The sequence below is a fragment of the Falco peregrinus genome, chromosome 8 (genome assembly GCF_023634155.1).
Source record: "Falco peregrinus isolate bFalPer1 chromosome 8, bFalPer1.pri, whole genome shotgun sequence".
NCBI classification, from domain to species: domain Eukaryota; kingdom Metazoa; phylum Chordata; class Aves; order Falconiformes; family Falconidae; genus Falco; species Falco peregrinus.
The window spans coordinates 5,437,946-5,457,604 of NC_073728.1; the positions used below are offsets into that span (position 1 = coordinate 5,437,946).

Here is a 19,659-nt window from a genome sequence, read left to right on the forward strand (position 1 = left end):
AATCTCATGCAAGTGCATGAGGTATGTTTTGTTTCTGCCATAATGGAAGATCTGAACCTGAATGAAGAGTAACTGGGTAATAACAAGACTTCTGGCTGAAAACTTCCTATTTGACTTAAAACCAGATCCTTGAAAAAAAACAACCCCAGGCTTTTCATTCAGGTGCCCAAAGGTCACCTGAATGTAAATATTCTGTGACTGCTATTTCAAAAATTGTGAACTACAATCTTTGTGCTCTCTTTGCTTTCGTGTAGGATTTCCAAGTATTTATTGGAAAGCCTAATGATCCAGGAGATCAAGTCATTAAAAGGGATGGTATGGACGATCTGCCATTACCACTAGATCCATAAAATCAATTTATAGTTAAAGTTAGCCAGAAGTTATTCCAGGCTAACAAGATTTGTTGATGTTGAGACAGAGAAAAAACAGTTACTTATTTCAAACTGCATTCTATTTTTTCAGAGTCCAAAAGACCATACCTATTGCAGTTAATGACATCAGACTTATTGACCATATCAAGGGAGTGGTGCTTGAAAGCGTCACTACTAGATAGAGCAACTTCAAGTGCAGCTTCTAGTCAATAAAAGCCTATTCAAAAGCAACTAACACAACTGAACTCTTTAAAGTGCACAGTATATTAAATTTATATTCAAAATCTATAAGAATGTTTTCCTTAATTACCATTTTCTTGAAGTTACAGGTGTGGATGGTATTTCAGACCTGATTAATGAGTAGTGCTTTGCAGGCAGCATTTTTTGTGTGCTTTCTTTGTTTTGTGATTAAAATTTTGATATATTTCTCATCTTTTTTAGGGCACACCAGGAAAACAAGGTCCCACAGGGCCACCTGGTGATAAAGGTCCGCCAGGACCTATTGGTCAGTCAGGTGCCACTGGTCCTGTGGGTGAAGCTGGTCCAGAAGTAAGTATTAGAGACTTGTAACATGAGAATTAAAAAAAAAAAAAAAAAAAAAAAAAGTCTAGTGGTTATTCTCCTTGAGTTGAAGTTAGAGATGGAGAACAACTTTCTACTTCTTCTTACAGAAATGCAAGACTACAGAGTTATTCAATAGCCCTATTTTTTTGTTCCATAATTCTAGGGACCTGCTGGTAATGATGGTACTCCTGGACGAGATGGAGCTGTTGGAGAACGTGTAAGGATATATTGTTTTCTTAAGTCACTTCTGGAGATCTCCATTTTATTACTGACTTACTGTAGATTTTCTCTTCATTCAGTTAACTTGAATGGAGAACTTGTTCTGAAAGCGTATCACAGCTTTCAATATGTAGTACCTTTGAAAGCTGAGGAAACATGGCTGAGCAGCTAAAAACACCTGCTTCCACAAACTCGGACCTGGGTTCTTACAGAAGGAATATCTTTATAGATTGAAATACCTAGAAAATAGATCGGCAATGCTAGAGTCCTGTTCCTTTGGTCTAGTCAAGTCTTCTTTAGATAAATAATGTTGACATTACGTTTCACAGGGTGATCGTGGTGAACCTGGCCCTGCAGGCTTACCAGGTTCCCCAGGGGGTCCAGGAACTCTGGGTCCTGTTGGCCCTCCAGGAGATGCAGGTCAAAGAGGTGAAACTGTAAGTGAGACTTTTAATATTTTGTATATCAAAAAAATGTGTATGCTTTTGTGCATTGTTTCACATATCTTCTATGTGCAATCTTTGTAGGGTTCTCGAGGTCCGATGGGTCCCCCAGGTCGTGTGGGAAAAAGAGGTTTGCCTGTAAGTTCTCCACAGTCACTGTGGTTTTGTCTGAGTTGCTTTATACAGGACAATGTACGAGAAACTGAACCCAAATTATAATGCTAAGCAGGGCTTCAGCTTTTAGTGTCCTGACTGCAAATCGATTTAGGTAGTCTTCTGAGCTGCAAATCTGTACTGATCTGTTTGCATACACTAGCGTTTCTACATTTTCTTTAAAAAGACTGCAGTGAAATAACAAATGCTTTGGAAGACTCTTCATTTGGAGTGTGTTGCTGTCCAAATGATGGTAGGACCCAAGCTGGCAAATGCCTGGAGCCTGTGACTGACAATTCAAGTAAGGGGTATTTAAATGAATGCTGAACAAAAAGGCACATTTTTAGGTTAAAATGGCAGAAATATAACAAAATCACCTGTTCTCATGAAACTGCTGTAATTCAGCGTATGAGATTCTGACTTTAGTCCAAATGGAAAAACAAACAAAACCCATCTTTTGGTGTTACATAACTCTTATACAATCCAAGCTTGGAACAAAAAAATTAATTGCAAACTTGGGAAATTCAAAAGAATGTTGTCCTGTCCCTAAGCAGATGTCATGAGAGACAGGAAAATTTATTGAGCAGTTTGTGATAATGATGCCATTGATAAACTATTTGGAATCTGGCACTGAGAAATTTAGCATGCAGTTCGGGCTGAGAAATATAGACTTGAAAGCAGAAGCCATATTTTCCAGGGATTTTTGAATTAGTGTGAAAAATTTGAAACTATCAAAAATACCAAGAATGGAATTGCGGCAATAATAGAATCAAGCTATTTGTACTGGGGAGCCTGAATATTGTTGTCTGTAGTTGGTGAATCTTAACTTCATCTGTATTTTAATTGTAGTGAAGGTAGAAGGAGCTGTAAGAAGTTAAGATGCAGCACAGAGGATTTTATACTGAAAATACATTTTATCACTATGACTCTGTGAGAAATCCATATTTTAATCTCCTCTAAGAAAATAATTTACGGTACCCAGTAAGGCAAAGAAATTTATCACCCTTAAAAAGCTTGTTACATAAATCATTTAGTATTATTATTACAGGTTTAGTTTATTTGACTGTATTATGAAGCTAAATGCACAACATTTTCTGTAGTTATTTACTTTTTGTTTGCTAAAAAATAAAGATTCTTGGAGGTGCCCCAGCATTACTTTCTTTCTGGCTTTAGAAGTGAAGGAGGTCTGAATGCAGTGTCTAAAAGCAAATGAGGGTGTTTTGAGGTTGAGCTTTTTTTCTCAGTTCAGAATTTTACATGTAATTGCTGGTATTTACAGGGTCCCCAAGGACCTCGTGGTGACAAAGGTGACAATGGAGATCGAGGTGATAGGGGCCAGAAAGGACACAGGGGTTTCACTGGGCTTCAAGGTCTTCCTGGTCCTCCTGTAAGTTGTTCTATTCTCACTATAATTTAATTTCCTTGGTAATTAAATAATGTATCAGGTACATAGTTATTTAAAACAAAACAAACAAACAAAAAAGCAAATTAGTTATTTTATTCCCACAAGGTGTTTGTGAGTGGCCTGGCTGTCTGCACTTGCTAATATATTTAATGTAATTTTACAATACTATTGCGTGGTGAGGTAAACCTGTACTTTGCGAGGTATGTGTTCTCTTACTCTTGTTCCATTTGTGCCAGTCCTGTAGTGACCGATCACTGACAGTCTATGATCTGCCAGCACAAGATGATAACAAAAGTTGATAGTTTCAGATGAGCATGTTAGACCATGAAATGCTTTTTGCCAGTGTTTGAACTCTTTACAGTCAAGAAATCAAATACAACATCCCATAAGGACTGCAATCATCTCTCTCACTAATATTTGCGAGAACTTCATTATTTCAGTGCCTACTGAATGGAAATGCCATGGAAAAAATGTTTTCCATTTGTTCACTGATCCTGTGCAAGAGCTGGAGTTTCAGCATGCAGTAAGAGAGTCAACAAAACCCCCTTCATAATCGCACCGTCACTTAGTCTTTGTAAGCCAATCTGATTCCAAATGCCATGAAAGCAAGGCTATTCTGCAGAAACAATTTATTTATAGTCAAGCACCAGTAAACTCTTTATAATCTAAATTGTGATTATGTTTTTTGTTCTGTGACAAGAGAGAACAATAGAATGAAAATTAATTGTAAGAAGGAAAGGTACTACGTACTACACATTGTTCATGTATGTTATCCTATTCATAGAGAACTGTGTATATCACACACTATTTCTTTAAAGGAATGTGCTTTGAATGTCATAATGGTGTGATAATTTCTTCTGTTTAGGGTCCTATTGGTGAACAGGGCAGTCCTGGCATTCCAGGCCCATTTGGTCCTCGGGTGAGTATAATGTTTCAGGCTTGTTTTTCTTGCTTGTTTGTTTCCACAATCAGATTTTTATAGCTGCTTCACTTTTATTTCACTGGCTTTTATTGCCTTCAGTATCATGTGGGGATTACCCTGCTACCTTTTGCTGAGAGACATTACCTTGTTTAATATAGTAAAGCTTTGACATGAGCGTAGTTTATAGCTGGGTAAAACAATCAGTTCAGAATAACTACAGGGCTACAGTCCCTTTTTACAGACACATTGCTGCAGCCGATGCAAACCCATATATGTAGCAGCTCTGCTAATTGCTACTCTGCCTTTAGTACCCCCATCTATGTCAGTCACCCGCAAGTAAAGGAGAAATATGACCCCCTTGGATGTACCCAAGTGACAGTGTATATATCTCTGAGTATGAACATACGTGGGCATCCAGCAGCTACTCCAGTCTGTGTAGCACCTGGAATTGAACCCAGTTATCTTTAGGAAAAGATACACAGCTGATCCGAGGTGTATTAGCTGAGGTGATTCACTTCCAAAGAACAGCTTTGAAACTGCCTTCTTATTTTTGAAGAAGAAAAAGGCTGTTTTTTAAAGGTTTGGTAATAGACACAAATAATTATATTGCTTCCTTAAAATATAGTGCTTGTAGAGAGCTGGGTTTTATAACCTTGTTATTAAATGCTAAAATACATTCCTTCTTGCTCTTATATTTTCTAGGGTCCTCCAGGTCCAGTTGGTCCTTCTGGCAAAGATGGAAGTCCCGGTCCACTTGGGCCAATTGGGCCTCCTGGTGTTAGAGGGAGTGTAGGAGAAGCTGGACCCGAGGTAAGATGACAGGAATATGGAGGGAAAAGGTTGCCTTCAAGTAATGAGGCTTTTTTGCAGTCCATTGCATCACTTTCTCAAACATCCGTGAGCTCAAGGCAAATGCTAAGATTTAATAATTTCTCCAACAAATAGCCAGGGTAGCTGTGTATTGAAAGGGCTCATTTCTTACTCCTTTTCATCTCCCTGTCCTGTGACAATCCCAGCCTCATCCATCTCTGCTCTCCCTAGGCTAACCTGGGGCTACTTCTGCAGTTAGCTCACCGGGTCCTGCTGGATCTGCAGTTCAGCATGGCTGTTTGGTGGGTTGAGTCCTAAAACCTCAGGTATAAGCACAGGTCTGTCAGTGTAGCTGGAACCAGCAGCAGTTCACAGTCAGTGTTGCCACAAATGTGCCACTGAATGCGAGCAGCCGTGTGACTGATTGCCAGCGGCATATTCCATCAGCCCTTGCTTGTGGTAAGGAAATCCATCAGTCCAAATGAATGGCCCAAACTTTCTCAGCCCAGCTGACCCTCAGTCTGACCTGGGGTTTACAGACATCAACCGTGGGCTGATTCACAACTAACAATTTGACCGTTTTGGAAGAAGTTCTAAACCTTTGCTAGATGCCCCAGGCATATTGCACGTTTACCAATTCATGATACCCTAAGCCATAAAGTGTAAGTTATGCTATCCCAAGGAAGATAAGTTAGAAGATTAGAGGAGTTGGAGAAAAGGGTGATTTGGATGATAGTGTGAGGGATTAAAAGACTGGTATTGCTAATTTTTGGGGAAAAGTAGAAAAGGTAGAATAAAATAATGAGCAAGACAGAGAAGGTGGTTTCTGCTGTTTTTTTGTCTCATAAGACATGTTTCCTGTGTTTATTGTGTGCTAATATTCACCCCATTTCATTTGCATTTCTGCCAATTATAAGTATTTCCACTTCTGCCAAGGCACCAAGACTTGAATAAGAAGTCTATGGTAGAGCATGAGATTGTGATGTGTTTCCAGATACTTCATCTGTGTAATGAGACAGTACAAGAAATATTAAAGACCAGTATTTTTAGTTTAGCTTTCCATGGTGGCTTGCATGCAACTATAAATTGGAACCAAAAAGCAAGAAATAAAAGTTAAAGTTTCATTTGTCAGATGCAGAGTGTGTTAATTTGGGTGTGTGCTGTGTAGTAAGCATTTGGAGCACTACTTGTAAATTCTGAAGTAATTACTATCAAAGTTCTGATGCACCAGAGCATCCAGCTTCAAATGAAGGTATGTTACAGATTTTCTGCTGCCAAAGAAGAGCTGGCAGAGCTTGCAGGTAGAGATGGGTTTATTAACAGATATGGTCTGTGTCAAGACTTAGTTACTTGGCCAGGTGTCACAACTCAGGTTGACAGAAGGACCTCGCAACCCATCATTTGGGAAAGTTGACTTAGGAAAACATCTCCTTTGCCAAGTGAGGATGATGGAGATTCTGTACATACCCGTGGCCAAAAAGCTCAGCACTGTGCTGGATAAATGTAAAGACGTTTCTAGTGCCAATATTCCCATCCAGGCTTTACTGATTGAAAATGTGCCAGAGGTGACTCGGGGGAAGCAGGATTTTTAGATTGCTCTAAAGATCACTTACAGCTGTTGGGAATTTTAAGAAATAAAGTTATTAGGCAGGGATCTTAACAAGGAGGGACAGATGGCTTAAAAAACCAGGATGAGGAGGCCCTTCCTTGGTGACTTTTTCCAGCTGTTAAGTCTGAAATCAAGAGTAAGAAGTTGTTGAGCAAGGTATTAAGAGAGGCAGAGAGTGCATGAAGCAGTCGCATGCAGTTTTAATCTCTTACCCCTGTTCCTGGAAATGTGACTTGTTTATCTGTATCTGAACATTCCCTGTGCATTAGGGTGACAGGCCCTGAAGTTTTGCTTTTTTTAGTGGCTGGTTTTGCTACCATTTTGCATAGTATTTACTCTGCTATGCCTCTAATTGCCTTTTTCTTTTTAAACTTAGGGTCCACCAGGTGATCCTGGCCCTCCTGGCCCTCCAGGACCTCCAGGCCATCTCACTGCTGCCATTGGTGACATTATGGGACACTACGATGATGCTATGGCAGATCCACTACCAGAGTTTACTGAAGATGAAGCAGCCCCAGATGATCATAATAAAACAGATCCAGGAGTCCATGCCACGCTGAAGTCACTGAGCAGCCAGATTGAGACTATGCGCAGCCCAGATGGTTCAAAAAAACACCCAGCACGGACTTGTGATGACCTGAAGCTGTGCCACCCATCCAAGAAGAGCGGTGCGTATAAACACACCATCTCCTGTATGGTGCCATATGATGCTGTCACGTTTCCAGTATATACTTGGTCACTGGAAAAACAATGGGTAATACAGATTTTGATGGCCTAAATTGACATTCACACTAGGAGCTTGAAACCTTCTCACAAAAAAATATTTCTTCTTGCCAATGAAGTATATATTCTGATGTATCCCATATTTATTTATTCAGATGTATGTTAAAATCTGAAACATTTTAGACTTCTGTGGAACACTACTTATCACCATGTTATCAAAGTGTTATCACCATGGAGTACCACTTACATGATGAAGATATAGATTGGTATGCCAGTTGTGAATATTTGCTTAATTGCTATTAGCTCAAACTGTTACTTATGGGCTGATGACCTATGAGTGCTTTCCATCCAGAATTCTTTGCTGCAGCTCCATACTGGCAATTTCTAGGTGGTGATGTGCTAACGTGCCATTTAGGAGTTTCCCTAATTTGTATGGATTATCAGTGGATAAATCAGAACCATTTGGAAGGCAGAGATAATTTGTGGCAGGCCTTACAGCTTTTGCCCCGTTGCCTGAAACTTTGCTTCCAGCATCAATATTAGGAGGGGCTGCTGTCAGTTTCTCATATGTAGACAAAATTGTCTTCTAGCCACTGTGTGTTCTTTGTGCACTTGGAGTGTTCAGGAGCTCTGCAATGGATTTAAACCACCTTAACCTTCAACAGCTTTCAAGTTTGAATGCCCTAGTTTTGAAATATTTGAAATACTGCTCAGCTTGTATCTTGAAGCAACATTTCAGTGTATAGTTGAAGCACACATCAAAATACATCAAACTGATACATGAAACATGTGCCTGTTTTGCCTTGTGTTCTGTACTGTGGCAACATACTTTTGCTACCACGTCCCTCACATTTTATGTTCTTTGTAGGTGAATATTGGATTGATCCTAACCAAGGATGTGTTGAAGATGCTATAAAAGTATACTGCAACATGGAAACTGGAGAGACCTGTATTTCTGCAAACCCATCTACTATACCACGTAAAACATGGTGGGCCAGCAGATTGTCTGACTTAAAGCCCATTTGGTATGGCCTTGATATGAACAGGGGATCACAGGTAACTAAAAATATTTAATGTCAAGAATTGACACCTGGCTTAGAAAAATCCTTCTGGTTTAGAACTTCATCTGCTATTCTGAGCAGATTCTGTTACAGTCACAACATTATTAACTATTGGTTGACTACCTTATATTCAGTTAGCTATTATTACCAAACAGTAAATATAGGAAATTGCTGGGAGAAACAATGCAAGGGCATCTAAGGCAGGATTGGCTATAAGTAGACCACTGCTGGAAAAGATTTATTTCTCTTGATCCCAAAAACATCGGCTTCTCTTGCAATCTATCTCAGCAACTCACTATCCCTGAAAAAGGTTACTTTTACCCTAATATATGATTTAAATCACTGCTGTTTTAATCAAATTCTACTTACTTTCTGAAAACTCTTTACTGCTAAAGAATACAAAATTACTTTATAAATTACTTTTAAAAGAAAGTATGATTGTTATCATATATGTAAGGATGCTCTATCAGCCTCCATGCAGACAAAAATTCCACTCAGCCTTCTGTTGGATTTTCCCTCTGTAGTAACTTCTAAAAGTAGGCTTATTGATCCTGCCAAAATAAGAGAAGTTTATGCTATGCAAAGTGATAATTAATTGAACAGCTTTTGCCATTTTTATTCCTAGTTCATCAAATCAGAAGTACAGAAAATGCATTCAATGGTTATTTCATAGGGAGTAATTAAATAACTTTAAAATAAATATTTGGTGTGTGAAGAATAATGCTGTTATCAGCTGGATTCCTGAAAGCAGTTCAGAACTTCAACAATTGAGAACAGATGTGGTGTTGAGAACAGATGTGATATTGATTGCTTTTGTGAGATGCTTTCACTTATTATTAAATTCAGGCGATCTTGTGCTGACCCAAGATGTCACAGTTGACGTTTAGCTGCCTGCAGAGCTACACATAGGGGTTTTGTAAGTCAGATGCTCTTTGAAGGTAGAAATTTTATTGAGAAATACTATAAAAGCATATTTCATTTTTGAAAACACTGTCAGATTTGATAACTGATAGCATGACCTGTGTGATAGTCATATGCACTCCTTACGGATTCTAAATAATAAATATGTCTGAGATTGCTAAACAGAGATAACACATTTTGTAAAAAATGACAGTGTCGATGCATAAGATTTTATCTTCACCAGTTTCGGTAAAGTTTACACATTTTAGTCATTGTTGATTGTTATGTTTTATGTTGCAATGATTCGTAAAACATGAATAAAATGGAACCTGCACAGATAGGGGAAAAAACCCAGTCTCAGGAATTTTAGAACTTTTGTTATTGGTAAAAAAATTGCTTCTGTTTTTTATAGAAGCAGTGGCACTTCATAAAGCTTTTGTCAAACTTCTGTGCAAATTAGTTAGCTGATAAGGCCCATAGGCAAATGTATAGTTATATTTATGTAGTCAAACTTTGGCTGTTTGTGATGCTTCTAAATACAATACAAAGCCTACAGAAAACAAGTTGCTAAAGTTGCAAATATATTGCTATATATAATAAAAATAATATAGCAACCACTGTAAAAGGGTTTTCTGTACTTGGTGTTTCTTACCTACTCTGAGGTTGCTCTAGTGCACTATTTCATGTGTAAAGTCTAGCTCCTACTGAATCCCTTTTTGAAACAAGGCAGAACTAAATCCAAACTTTGGTATGTCTATGGAAGCCCAGCTGCCTTTGAGTTGTTCAGCTGCAGAGCTTTATGGTCAAAATTCTCCACAATGAACCATCCCTGTTAAAGGCTGTCCTCAACTAGCAGCAAATAACAAAAGAAACCATTCTTAGATTTTATGTTATAGGGCTCCTGCTAGTCATGTCTGGAAAGGGTTACAATAATGACAGATGTTTCTAAAATCCGTGAACTCACAATGAAATATCATGTAATCTATGCTGATCTATTTCTTTGTCTTCGCAGTTTGTGTATGGGGATACAGCTGTCACTCAGATGACATTCCTGCGCCTCCTATCAAAGGAAGCTTCCCAGAATATCACTTACCTTTGTAAAAACAGCATTGGGTACATGGATGACCAGACAAAGAACCTGAAAAAAGCTGTAATTCTGAAAGGGGCCAATGACCTGGAGATCAAAGCAGAGGGAAACAGCCGGTTCAGATACACTGTTCTTCATGACAGCTGTTCTGTAAGTTTTAGGGTTTGGTCCTTTCTTATGGGGAAAAAGGACTTTTGTCCTTTTTCAGTTCTTCCTGAATCTAGAAAAAAATCATAGAATGAAATAATTAAAATGCTACAGAATTTTATTATGAACTGTCAAAGTAACTGAATAGGTGTTTTGTTACAATTTTAGCTTCACATAGTAGAGTCTGCCCTATTTAGAGGATATTTACAAATTGCTAGTTCTTAGGGAGTGTACTAAGATATGTGCCTTGCCATTTTACATTTCCCAGTATTTGTTTACTTCTGTGTGTAATCACACGAATTGGTCAGATAACCTGGAGCATTTGTCTGCCACTTGGGTAAGATTATTGCAACAACCCACTGGAGAAAACTCATTGGAAAGGAAAATGTTCCTCCCCAAAACTCTTTGTGGGCATAAAACCTAGCAAGTAGTTAATTTTTTTTAACGTTCAATAGCATTCTCAGCCAAGTCCGAGATACTGGCAAAGTATTTCTAAAATTAGTTTTGCATCTGAAATAAAATACTCTGTGCTTTAAAGTAATATAGCCCAAGATTATATGTGCAGGTGCATATTAACACCTAGAGAAGAATTTTATAACAGAAAGAAAAATCAGTCCAGCTCAAGGAGAAGTCCTGCTGTGTCAACCTGGTGGGTCTGTTCGCCACTGTAAAAAGATTTATATACATATATATATATATATACACACACACATATTTTAAGATAACCAAGATGCAGTACAAGGTGTTGCTCAGTGAAGATACAGTGAGACCCTTCTGAACTGTCAGACAACTGACTCACCAGCTGGAATTCAGGATGTTTCCAACATGAGCTCTGGCCTAAGCTTTTCTTTTTTCTTTTTCTTTCCTCCTCCAGAAACGTAATGGGAACGTGGGCAAGACTGTTTTTGAGTACAGAACACAGAACGTGGCACGCTTACCTATCATAGATATCGCACCGGTGGACATTGGCAGTACTGACCAGGAATTTGGAATTGAAATTGGGCCAGTTTGCTTTGTGTAAGAGGAAGGGGGGAAATTAACACACTACCCAGCAACAGCAGCCAATTAAACACGTGAACTTAGACTGATTGAAGTTAATCCTGGGACTCTTGAAGTAATGGCTGATATTAGATCAGCATTGTATATACGGTTCCTTTTAAATGCCCGGCCTCCTTTTGAATATTTATTTTACTTACAAACCTTCCGTTTTAAATGATTGAAACCAACTTTTTATTACAACAGTACAATTTTAAGAGGATCGATGACCACCTTTTAAAAGTAACATGATTCTTTTTCCTCGCTTTTGTTTCAAATTATTTTGAAATTTACAGGTATTCAAAAAAGATAGTTTTAATGTGGGACTTTGTAAAACTCTAAAGAGTATTTCTTTTGCTTGGTTGCATACTGAATAACGGAAAAGCAGAGCACTTCTTTTGTGACCCGTTGGCTATATTGCAGTCATAATTACTCCCTCTGCCCCAATTTGTCTTCCTGTGGTAGCCAGTATGATAACCATTCACAGAAATCTGTGTCTTTAGTAGAAGAAAATCTCTTCAAACAAGATCACCTTAATTTGGCATTGCCTTTCCTGCACTTTCCTATGTAACAGTCTGCTCAGAAGACTATTTAGGCATGATTAATTTATGAAGTAAAAACACTACTGGAGTAAATACGAGTTTTCAGTAGGGGTGTCCCATATCTTAAATTTTAAGGCCAGACTTCACTTCTCACAATGTATTTGTGTAAATCCATCAAATTATCCTTAATCTTCAAAACTCATCTTAAACCCAATACTTGTTGATTTTCCAGTACTTGCCCATCTAAGAAGCCATTACATATCAAATGATACAGATGTCTTATATATGGTGCCAATTTATGTATGTTGCAAGTCATTGACATGTATACCAGACCAATTGCTAATAAAGAGAAAGAACGTTTAGAAATTCATCGGTTTTAGCTGACATCCAGACATGCATCACCAGTAATTTGACTTACTGGCCTTGAGTTGTCAAGGCAAGAAAGTTCCATCGTTTCTTAGCATGAGCTACCTCATCTCTGGAAGTTGGGATGCATTAAATATTCCTGATTTTATTTTAGATATTAAAAGGTGCTATGCTTCTGTTGTTATTTTGAGCGAGGAGATAGGCAGGGCAAAAACGACAAAATAGTGATGGTGCTAAGTGACTCTAGAAGGCTGATGAAATAAAGATGCCTACTGTCAGTGTCATTTTCAGTGCTTAGCTGTTAGGCTTATGGTGTTTGACAGAGCAATGTTACAGTGCATTTATTTGTTGGTCATACAGTATATAGAATGTTTTGTACCACTAACATGCTTTATTTTGTAAAGTATGTGGGTACAAACTTACTTAGTTTTTTTGTTTCATTATTGCATCTGTGCTCTCCACGTTTTCTGTTTGTTCCTTACAAAAAAATAAAAAATAAACAGCTGGAGCCATCCCTAAAGAAAGTCATGCTCATAGCTTTATTCATGTATCTTTGCAAAGCATTTAATTAAATACGTGCTTCTCGCTGTAAGTGGTTTCCTTTTTGTAGAATTCCTTCCAGTGTCCCCCATACCAGTTCATTTCCAGGAAATTAAAAATAGAAATATTTAACTTTTGTTTTGTTGCTATTTGAATAACTCATTTGCAATGCATTCTCCTGAAGTATTTTACACAATGGAATATAAGGGTAGTTTGAACAATGCCCTCTGTGTCAGTTTTTTTGTTTGGTTTGTTTTTTGGGTTTTTTTTTTGTTTGTTTGTTTGTTTTTTACAAGATAGGCATCAATTTGTATGCATTATTCACCAGCAGTCCTAGTCAAGCTACCTAACTAGTGTTTGAGACTCCAGGGAAAGAGAATTTTTATTCAAGACTAAATAAAATGTGACTTAGCTAATTCCCAGTGTCAAAGTATGTTATTGCTGGTAGGAAACAGTTTCTGGACAAGCCACAAAACTGCATTGTAGTAAGGCAGGCAAGAATTTATGTTCCTTTGCTCCATCTGAAAGAGCAAGAACTTTGACGTTTTCCAGGTTGTCCATACAGGGCAGGTAGAAGCCTGGGAACAGGGGAGTTGACAGGGTCATGCTGACGTTATCTGCTTGCTTTTAGCACCCAAGCAGGAAGTCTGTGATGTTTTTTACTACCATTAAATAATTTCTATAAATATGTCACTCAGGAGTTAACTTAGTGGATCCTTGAGAAGTTCTAGACAACATTAATTTCACTGAATAATCTGAGGTGTATTGGATTGGTCCAACATGTTCATGCAAAGGTGGATATCCAGTGGCTGTGATCATATCTCTACAGGACAGTTATCCAGATGCAAAGAATAAATAACATTTGGAGCATAGATACATGTTCGAAAGTGCTTTTTAATCTCTAATTTTCATCACCAGAGTATTATAATCCATGATTAGTATAACTGTTTTATGTTGAAGGAGAAGAACATTTAATTATGAAGGATATGCTAGTTGTTTTTTTGTTTTGGTTTTTTCTTCTCAAGTCTCTTTTTACTGCTTTTTTTTGCCTTTTCAAGTCTCTCTTTCCTGCTCTATTTTCGTATGAAGCATGCAGTATTTCCTCAGCTGAGTGCCTTGAGCACTGAAAAAAGAGCTTTACCTGGAAAGCAGTCTAAGGTAATGTTCTGTAAAAAAACATTGCTGGAGAGTCACTGAAGCAAGGTGTCCCTTGAAGTGTGAGCTCCCAGGAAATCTGATCAGATAACTGAGGAGCAGTTGTAATACAAGTGGTCGGACTTTTGTTCCTCTCTTGACTAACTAAGTTTATAGCATGCATTCTATTACATCTCTTTCCCTGTTTAAACATTCCTCAAAGCACTGTAGAATCTTTTTAAGCAGACCAAAAAAAATTAAATAAAAATGGGTGGGGGGAATTTCACTGCTTTCAACTGTTTTACCCCTTATCTAGGCTATGTGGCATAGCCTCATGTAAATACAACTTTAATTTTATGAACCTAGAATGAATGAGCTGATAATTTGCAGAAGGCTGATTAACGTATAAAGTATCATTAAGTATCAGCTATGGCATTTAGGGCAGTTCTGTCTTGGTTGCAGATGGCCTCAGAAATGGTAGAAAAGTAATTTAAAGTGGTTACGGTAATATCAGAGATTGCATTTAAATTAAATTTGAGTTATAAGAATTGGTCATTGCTATTGTTTTCCATAACTGACCTGTCCTCAGCGAGAAATGAGTCCCAGGACTGCCAGTAGCTGATGCATCTCTTGGTTTCTGAAAAACAGTAGTGCAACGGTTGTGCAGCAATCATTTGCTAAAATCTCATCTAGAAGGTAAAATTCTGTTGCTCACTGCTCTTAATTTGGCACTCACTTTATGTTTACATCAGTGGTGGAGTTGATGCAGTAGTTTATCTTGAAATTTGTTTTCTTATGTAGATAAAGATGTAGATTCTTTTATAATTTGATTTTAACTCATCTGGATTTGCAATGTTTGTTCTGAAGGTGCTTGTATCATCACTGTCGTGCTTTTTTCACTGTGCCACTGAACTCTAGATATAAAATACCAGAGTCTGTATGTAATTACACAGCTGATTACAGACTTGGGACCAAGCAGAGCTTTATCTAGCGCAAGGGGCTGCGTCGGTGGAACGAGAGGTTTTCCTTTCTAATTCACTGAGAACAAAAAAGGCAGCCAATATGAAAAAAAAAACCAACCACAAAAAAAACCAGCTTTGGCCTATAGGGCTGTGAGTGGGTTTTATATACTAATATTTCACCTTCACAGCTTACAATTTTATGCAGCTGCAGAGTAGAATCCATTTTGGATTTCTTTCCCCAGGCAGCATCTCCTAACACAGACCACCTTTTACAGTGTGTTTTACTTTCAGATTTCTTTCAGGTTAAAACTTTGTAAGAATACAATCTTGATGGAGGAAAAAATGTGAAAGATCTTTCGGATATGCTCAGTGGACCTTGGGGGTTATGATAAAAGTTCACAAAAATGAAAAATCTTGCATATCTGCAAGCACTATGAGCAAAGAGCTGAGATTCAAGTGTTGCTGAGCATATCTTATTTTTGCTTTTATTCTGGTTTTAGTGATATTTCACCTTTATATTAAATATAGATTGTATTGAAGAGTTTAATAATGCCTTTTCCAAGGCTTTTTCTCTTATTATTGCTCAACATTTTCTCTTAATTTATTTTGAGCAGAAAGAGATGCAGAGGACAGAACTCATTACACTGCTATAGTACATTGGATACATCAGCTCAAATGGCCAATGGTTTAACTGGGCAGTATTAATATTGATTTATGTACTGTATAATTAATAGTATCAGTATTGTAAAAAGGAAAAGAATCCCCAACTGTTCCTTCTGTACTTCCTAGAGGAGCCCAGCTCTGACTGCCTACATCAAATGTGATCGTAGCCTCCCCACTGCATCAGAGCCTCCTCGCGCAGAGCTCTCTATACCGAGCACTTCTGGATGCTTGAAACGTAAGGCAAGCAAGGAACTGATGGCTTAAGTCCTCCCTGAGCAAGAGGGTTTTTTCAAATCAGTTTTGGATTTATACACCTACGTTTTAGGGTGACTGTGAAGAAGAGTTTGTATTTTGGCTGGAAGCTTGCTCTTTTAAAAGGCTGGTGGAACAGCGCCAGATTCAGGTCCTCCATCCTCCTTCCATACAGACCTTTTCCTTTCTCTTCTGCTTTGGTCATCTGCTCTAGCTCAGTGGTTATTCTTTTCTCTTGGGCTGCATGAGAGCATAAGTTCAAATCTCATGGCTTCTCCTGCCCAAACCCCTTCCTTGCCTATCTGTTAGCCTCCTTGAATCCATTATAAATACTCAGCTCAAAGTTTTTAAATACAAAAAGGATTCTGTAGAGTACCAGGGGTGCTACACACAGTAGAAGCATGCATCAAGCAACACAGAAGTGTGGGAAAGAAAATGTCATGGCATAGCTACAAACAATTCAAACAAAGTCTATAAGACATAGCAAGCAAATAGAGGAGAATGAGAAAGATTTATTTTTTCTTTTCCCTCTATGAAGGAAATTAAAGAGTCTAAAAGTGGGTGAAGGACAAAAAGCATTATTTTCCTTATTATGGTAGGGTAAGAGCCCCTAGGTTTCTTTTCTCTCTTGTAGCTGCCTGAGGTTAAGCAAAGTAGGTATTGGGCTGGTAAATGCTCACATTATCTGTGGATTTTTAACATTTTTTCAGGAAATGAAGGTTATACTGAAGGTTTAATATTTGCTAGGCCATTGGTCTCGGAGAGAAGGTATTTATGAAAAGAATATGATTCCAGGAAGACAGAGTAAAACAATTGAAAAAAAAAAAAAAAAAAAAGGAAAAAAAAAAAAGCAGAACTAAATATAATTATAGAAATGTTAATGGAAGAAAAAAGATTCCCTGTAAGTAGGCAAATACCATAGAGAGCACAAGGTAAAAGTGTATTAGACAATGATGGTTTTGTAAAGAATATTGACAAAAGACAAAACAAAAATCGGCAGTTCAATAGCTGGAATAGAAATGCCGAGGCAGCTGTGGACCCATAGAACCCAGCTGGCCAAACTGTGTGTTTGAGCTAGAAAAAAAATACATCAATTTGATTTTGCATTACTGTGTCCAGTGGATCGCAGTACACTTGCTAGGAGGCTAAACATCTTGTTGAAGTGTGTGATTTCAAGCATAACCTGCAAAGTTCAGAATATCCATAAAGGAGCCTTTTTAAGCAAAATTGCTAGATGCGTACCAGAGAATTAGATTCAGTTTCTTAAAAGGTAGTATGTTTCTAGCTCGCCTATTTCACCTGCTGTCATGCTATGCAGACATTTAGCTCATGTTAACATCAGAGGTAATGGTTGTTAATGTGTCAGATGGAGGCTGCGAGAACCTCTATGAAGAATACGATGAATTACAATTGAGAATCACCTGCATCGAACCCTATCCACCCCAAGAGAGCATACATATATGTGGTCACAGAGGGAAACTCGGTACAGAAGACCAGCTTTCTTGTGAAGCTGCTGCTCCTACCTGTGAGGTGGTGATTGGACAATATCTTTAGGAATAGTAAGAGAAATCTGATTTTTCCGCCAGCCAAAGAAAGGACACTTTCTTTGTGAAAAGACACAAAGGTGCTATAGTAGAGCCATTGGACTGGACAATGTTCAGGAGGACCTGGGCAAAATGATACAAAGATTAAACCCAAAATGCTTTATAGATTTATACAACATAGAAGACTCAGAGAGGTTGATTGCCAATCTGTCTGTTGTGCTATCAGCATTGTATGTTCTACCATTTGCTGGGAGAAAGTCTGGAAAACTATTAAGGTATCAGGCAACACTCTGAACAGGATGCTAGAAGAGAATTTTTTCCTCCACCCTCCACATTAATTTCTTGCACATTTGTTATTTCCTTGCTGATAGAGTAAGAAGCCACCTTTCTGTAAAGCTCTGGCTTGTTGTTTTCTAAGTAATACTTCATAATCATTATGATCTCTTGTGTTCTCAGTATCAGAATGGTGCACTATGAAATTTTATATTGCAAAATTTGTTCCTCAGCTGAGGTATTACTATCCATCCTCCAGGGAATTCTGAAGCATTATTTAGGAATGTTTGTGTAGGAAAAAAACCCAACAAAACCCCATGCAAGTTCACATGTGACCAAGCATCACAGAACTGCTTGTTGGCCATAGTCAATTAAGTGAAAAATCTGGAATCGTAATAATGTTCTCTTGTTGATTGAGTATGTATCAGAAGCTTCAGTAAAATATTTTTACATGTTTGGTAGGGAGCAATCTTCCCTGTGACAAAAACACAACATGGACAGAAGATTGTGACAATTGTAGGAGCCATCATTGTAATTTCAGAGCCTCTGCCCTCTAAAGGACATGCTGTGTGATTCTACACACATACAAAAATAAGTCAGTCAACAGCATTTTCTGCTGTCGTATCAGTTTAGCCATTTCCTGACGGAAATATTAACTTCTGCTTTGTGGATGCTACCAAACGGAATGGAGGAACGAGTCAACTTCTTCAGGTATCTTGGAGTTACTGTAACCAGGATAGTGAAGCTGAAATGTGAGTTATGATAGGAACATTCACAAAACCCCACTGAAACTGGAAAATCTCCAGTGCCTCCAAGAGCAATCCTTTAATGGCTCAGTTCTCAGTGCATGAGAATCCAGCAACAAAAGTTAAGTTTTGTCCTTTAATCCAGAGATGTCTGTGGCTAAGGATATACTGAAAGGAGGTCACGTGGTTTCTCATGAACCTCCTCTGGCAGAGAAATTTTGGATAAGCGTAGTTTTGCTAGGTAGCACTTACAGGGGGAAAAAAAAAAAAAAAAAAAGAAGAAAAGAAAAAAAGAAAAACATTATGACCAGTGGACTTCCGGAAAGGAGAGGCCATAAGCCGGAGTGGCTTCTGCGATGGGAAAGCAGCAGTGTGGCTTAGAGCCAATGATTCCAGAAGATTTTCTCCAGGCTGAAGCTATTACGGGACAAAAAGCAGGTAGGAAGACAAGACCACCAGGATGTTGATGTGGTGGATTTCATTCATCCTGGAACAGCAGTCCCTCAGTGTAGGGTGAGCTACATCTCGCCTCCTCCCAGCAAACAAGTAGGGAGACACACAGAAAGCAGCTCCATCACCCAAATGCTAAAGCCTCCTGCAAAGTATCTTCCTCTTCTGATACTTTTAAATCTAGGTTTCTACAGATTTTTGTTAAGAACATAATGAGATACAATTAAGGACATCTGATTACAAGCACATGTTGAATTAAAATGCTAAATCATAATATAAGTATTTCCTACATTACTGTAGCTTAAGATTTGTGCAACGAGTGCCTCATTGCTCACGTTTCCAGAAGAGAGGCACTTGCTTTAAGACTTGGAGCCTGCCAGACCAGACTTCTTTCCTGGTGAAAAGAAACAGGTATTGTGTTTCAAAGAATCAGGAGGGTTTCAGTCTTCGTTGAAATGGGTATGTTATCTGTAGTGAGAAATATATTCTGACTTGGTGACTACAATGAAGGTGTGTTACTGTCGTAAATAATAGCCAGTCCTCCAAAGTAACACATTTTCCAGCTTATATAACTAATAATGCAGCTGACGAGGTGCACTAAAAATCAGCTTTCTCTACGGAAGCTATCAGGACAGGCATAGAATGGCTAGTTGTTGGTTGGAAAGATCTTTCCTCTTCATGAATTCAAAATTCTTGCAGACAGCTCTTCCTCCAAGTTACTACTTGCAAGCAGAGGCT

At 38.2% G+C, this 19,659-nt stretch overlaps 1 protein-coding gene across 1 annotated transcript in view; it reads left to right on the forward strand.

Moving 5' to 3' along the window:
• COL5A2 (collagen type V alpha 2 chain) overlaps positions 1–13,120 on the forward strand; it is a 113,039-nt gene extending 99,919 nt beyond the window's left edge. Inside the window, exons 44-54 of the mRNA XM_055812464.1 lie at positions 813–920; positions 1,099–1,152; positions 1,484–1,591; positions 1,682–1,735; positions 3,030–3,137; positions 4,021–4,074; positions 4,780–4,887; positions 6,873–7,164; positions 8,088–8,275; positions 10,193–10,417; positions 11,289–13,120. Of these exons, the coding sequence (XP_055668439.1) occupies positions 813–920; positions 1,099–1,152; positions 1,484–1,591; positions 1,682–1,735; positions 3,030–3,137; positions 4,021–4,074; positions 4,780–4,887; positions 6,873–7,164; positions 8,088–8,275; positions 10,193–10,417; positions 11,289–11,435 (1,446 nt within the window). The 3' untranslated portion in view covers positions 11,436–13,120. The remainder of the gene's footprint in view (positions 1–812; positions 921–1,098; positions 1,153–1,483; positions 1,592–1,681; positions 1,736–3,029; positions 3,138–4,020; positions 4,075–4,779; positions 4,888–6,872; positions 7,165–8,087; positions 8,276–10,192; positions 10,418–11,288) is intronic.
• The last annotated feature ends 6,539 nt before the right edge of the window (positions 13,121–19,659 follow it).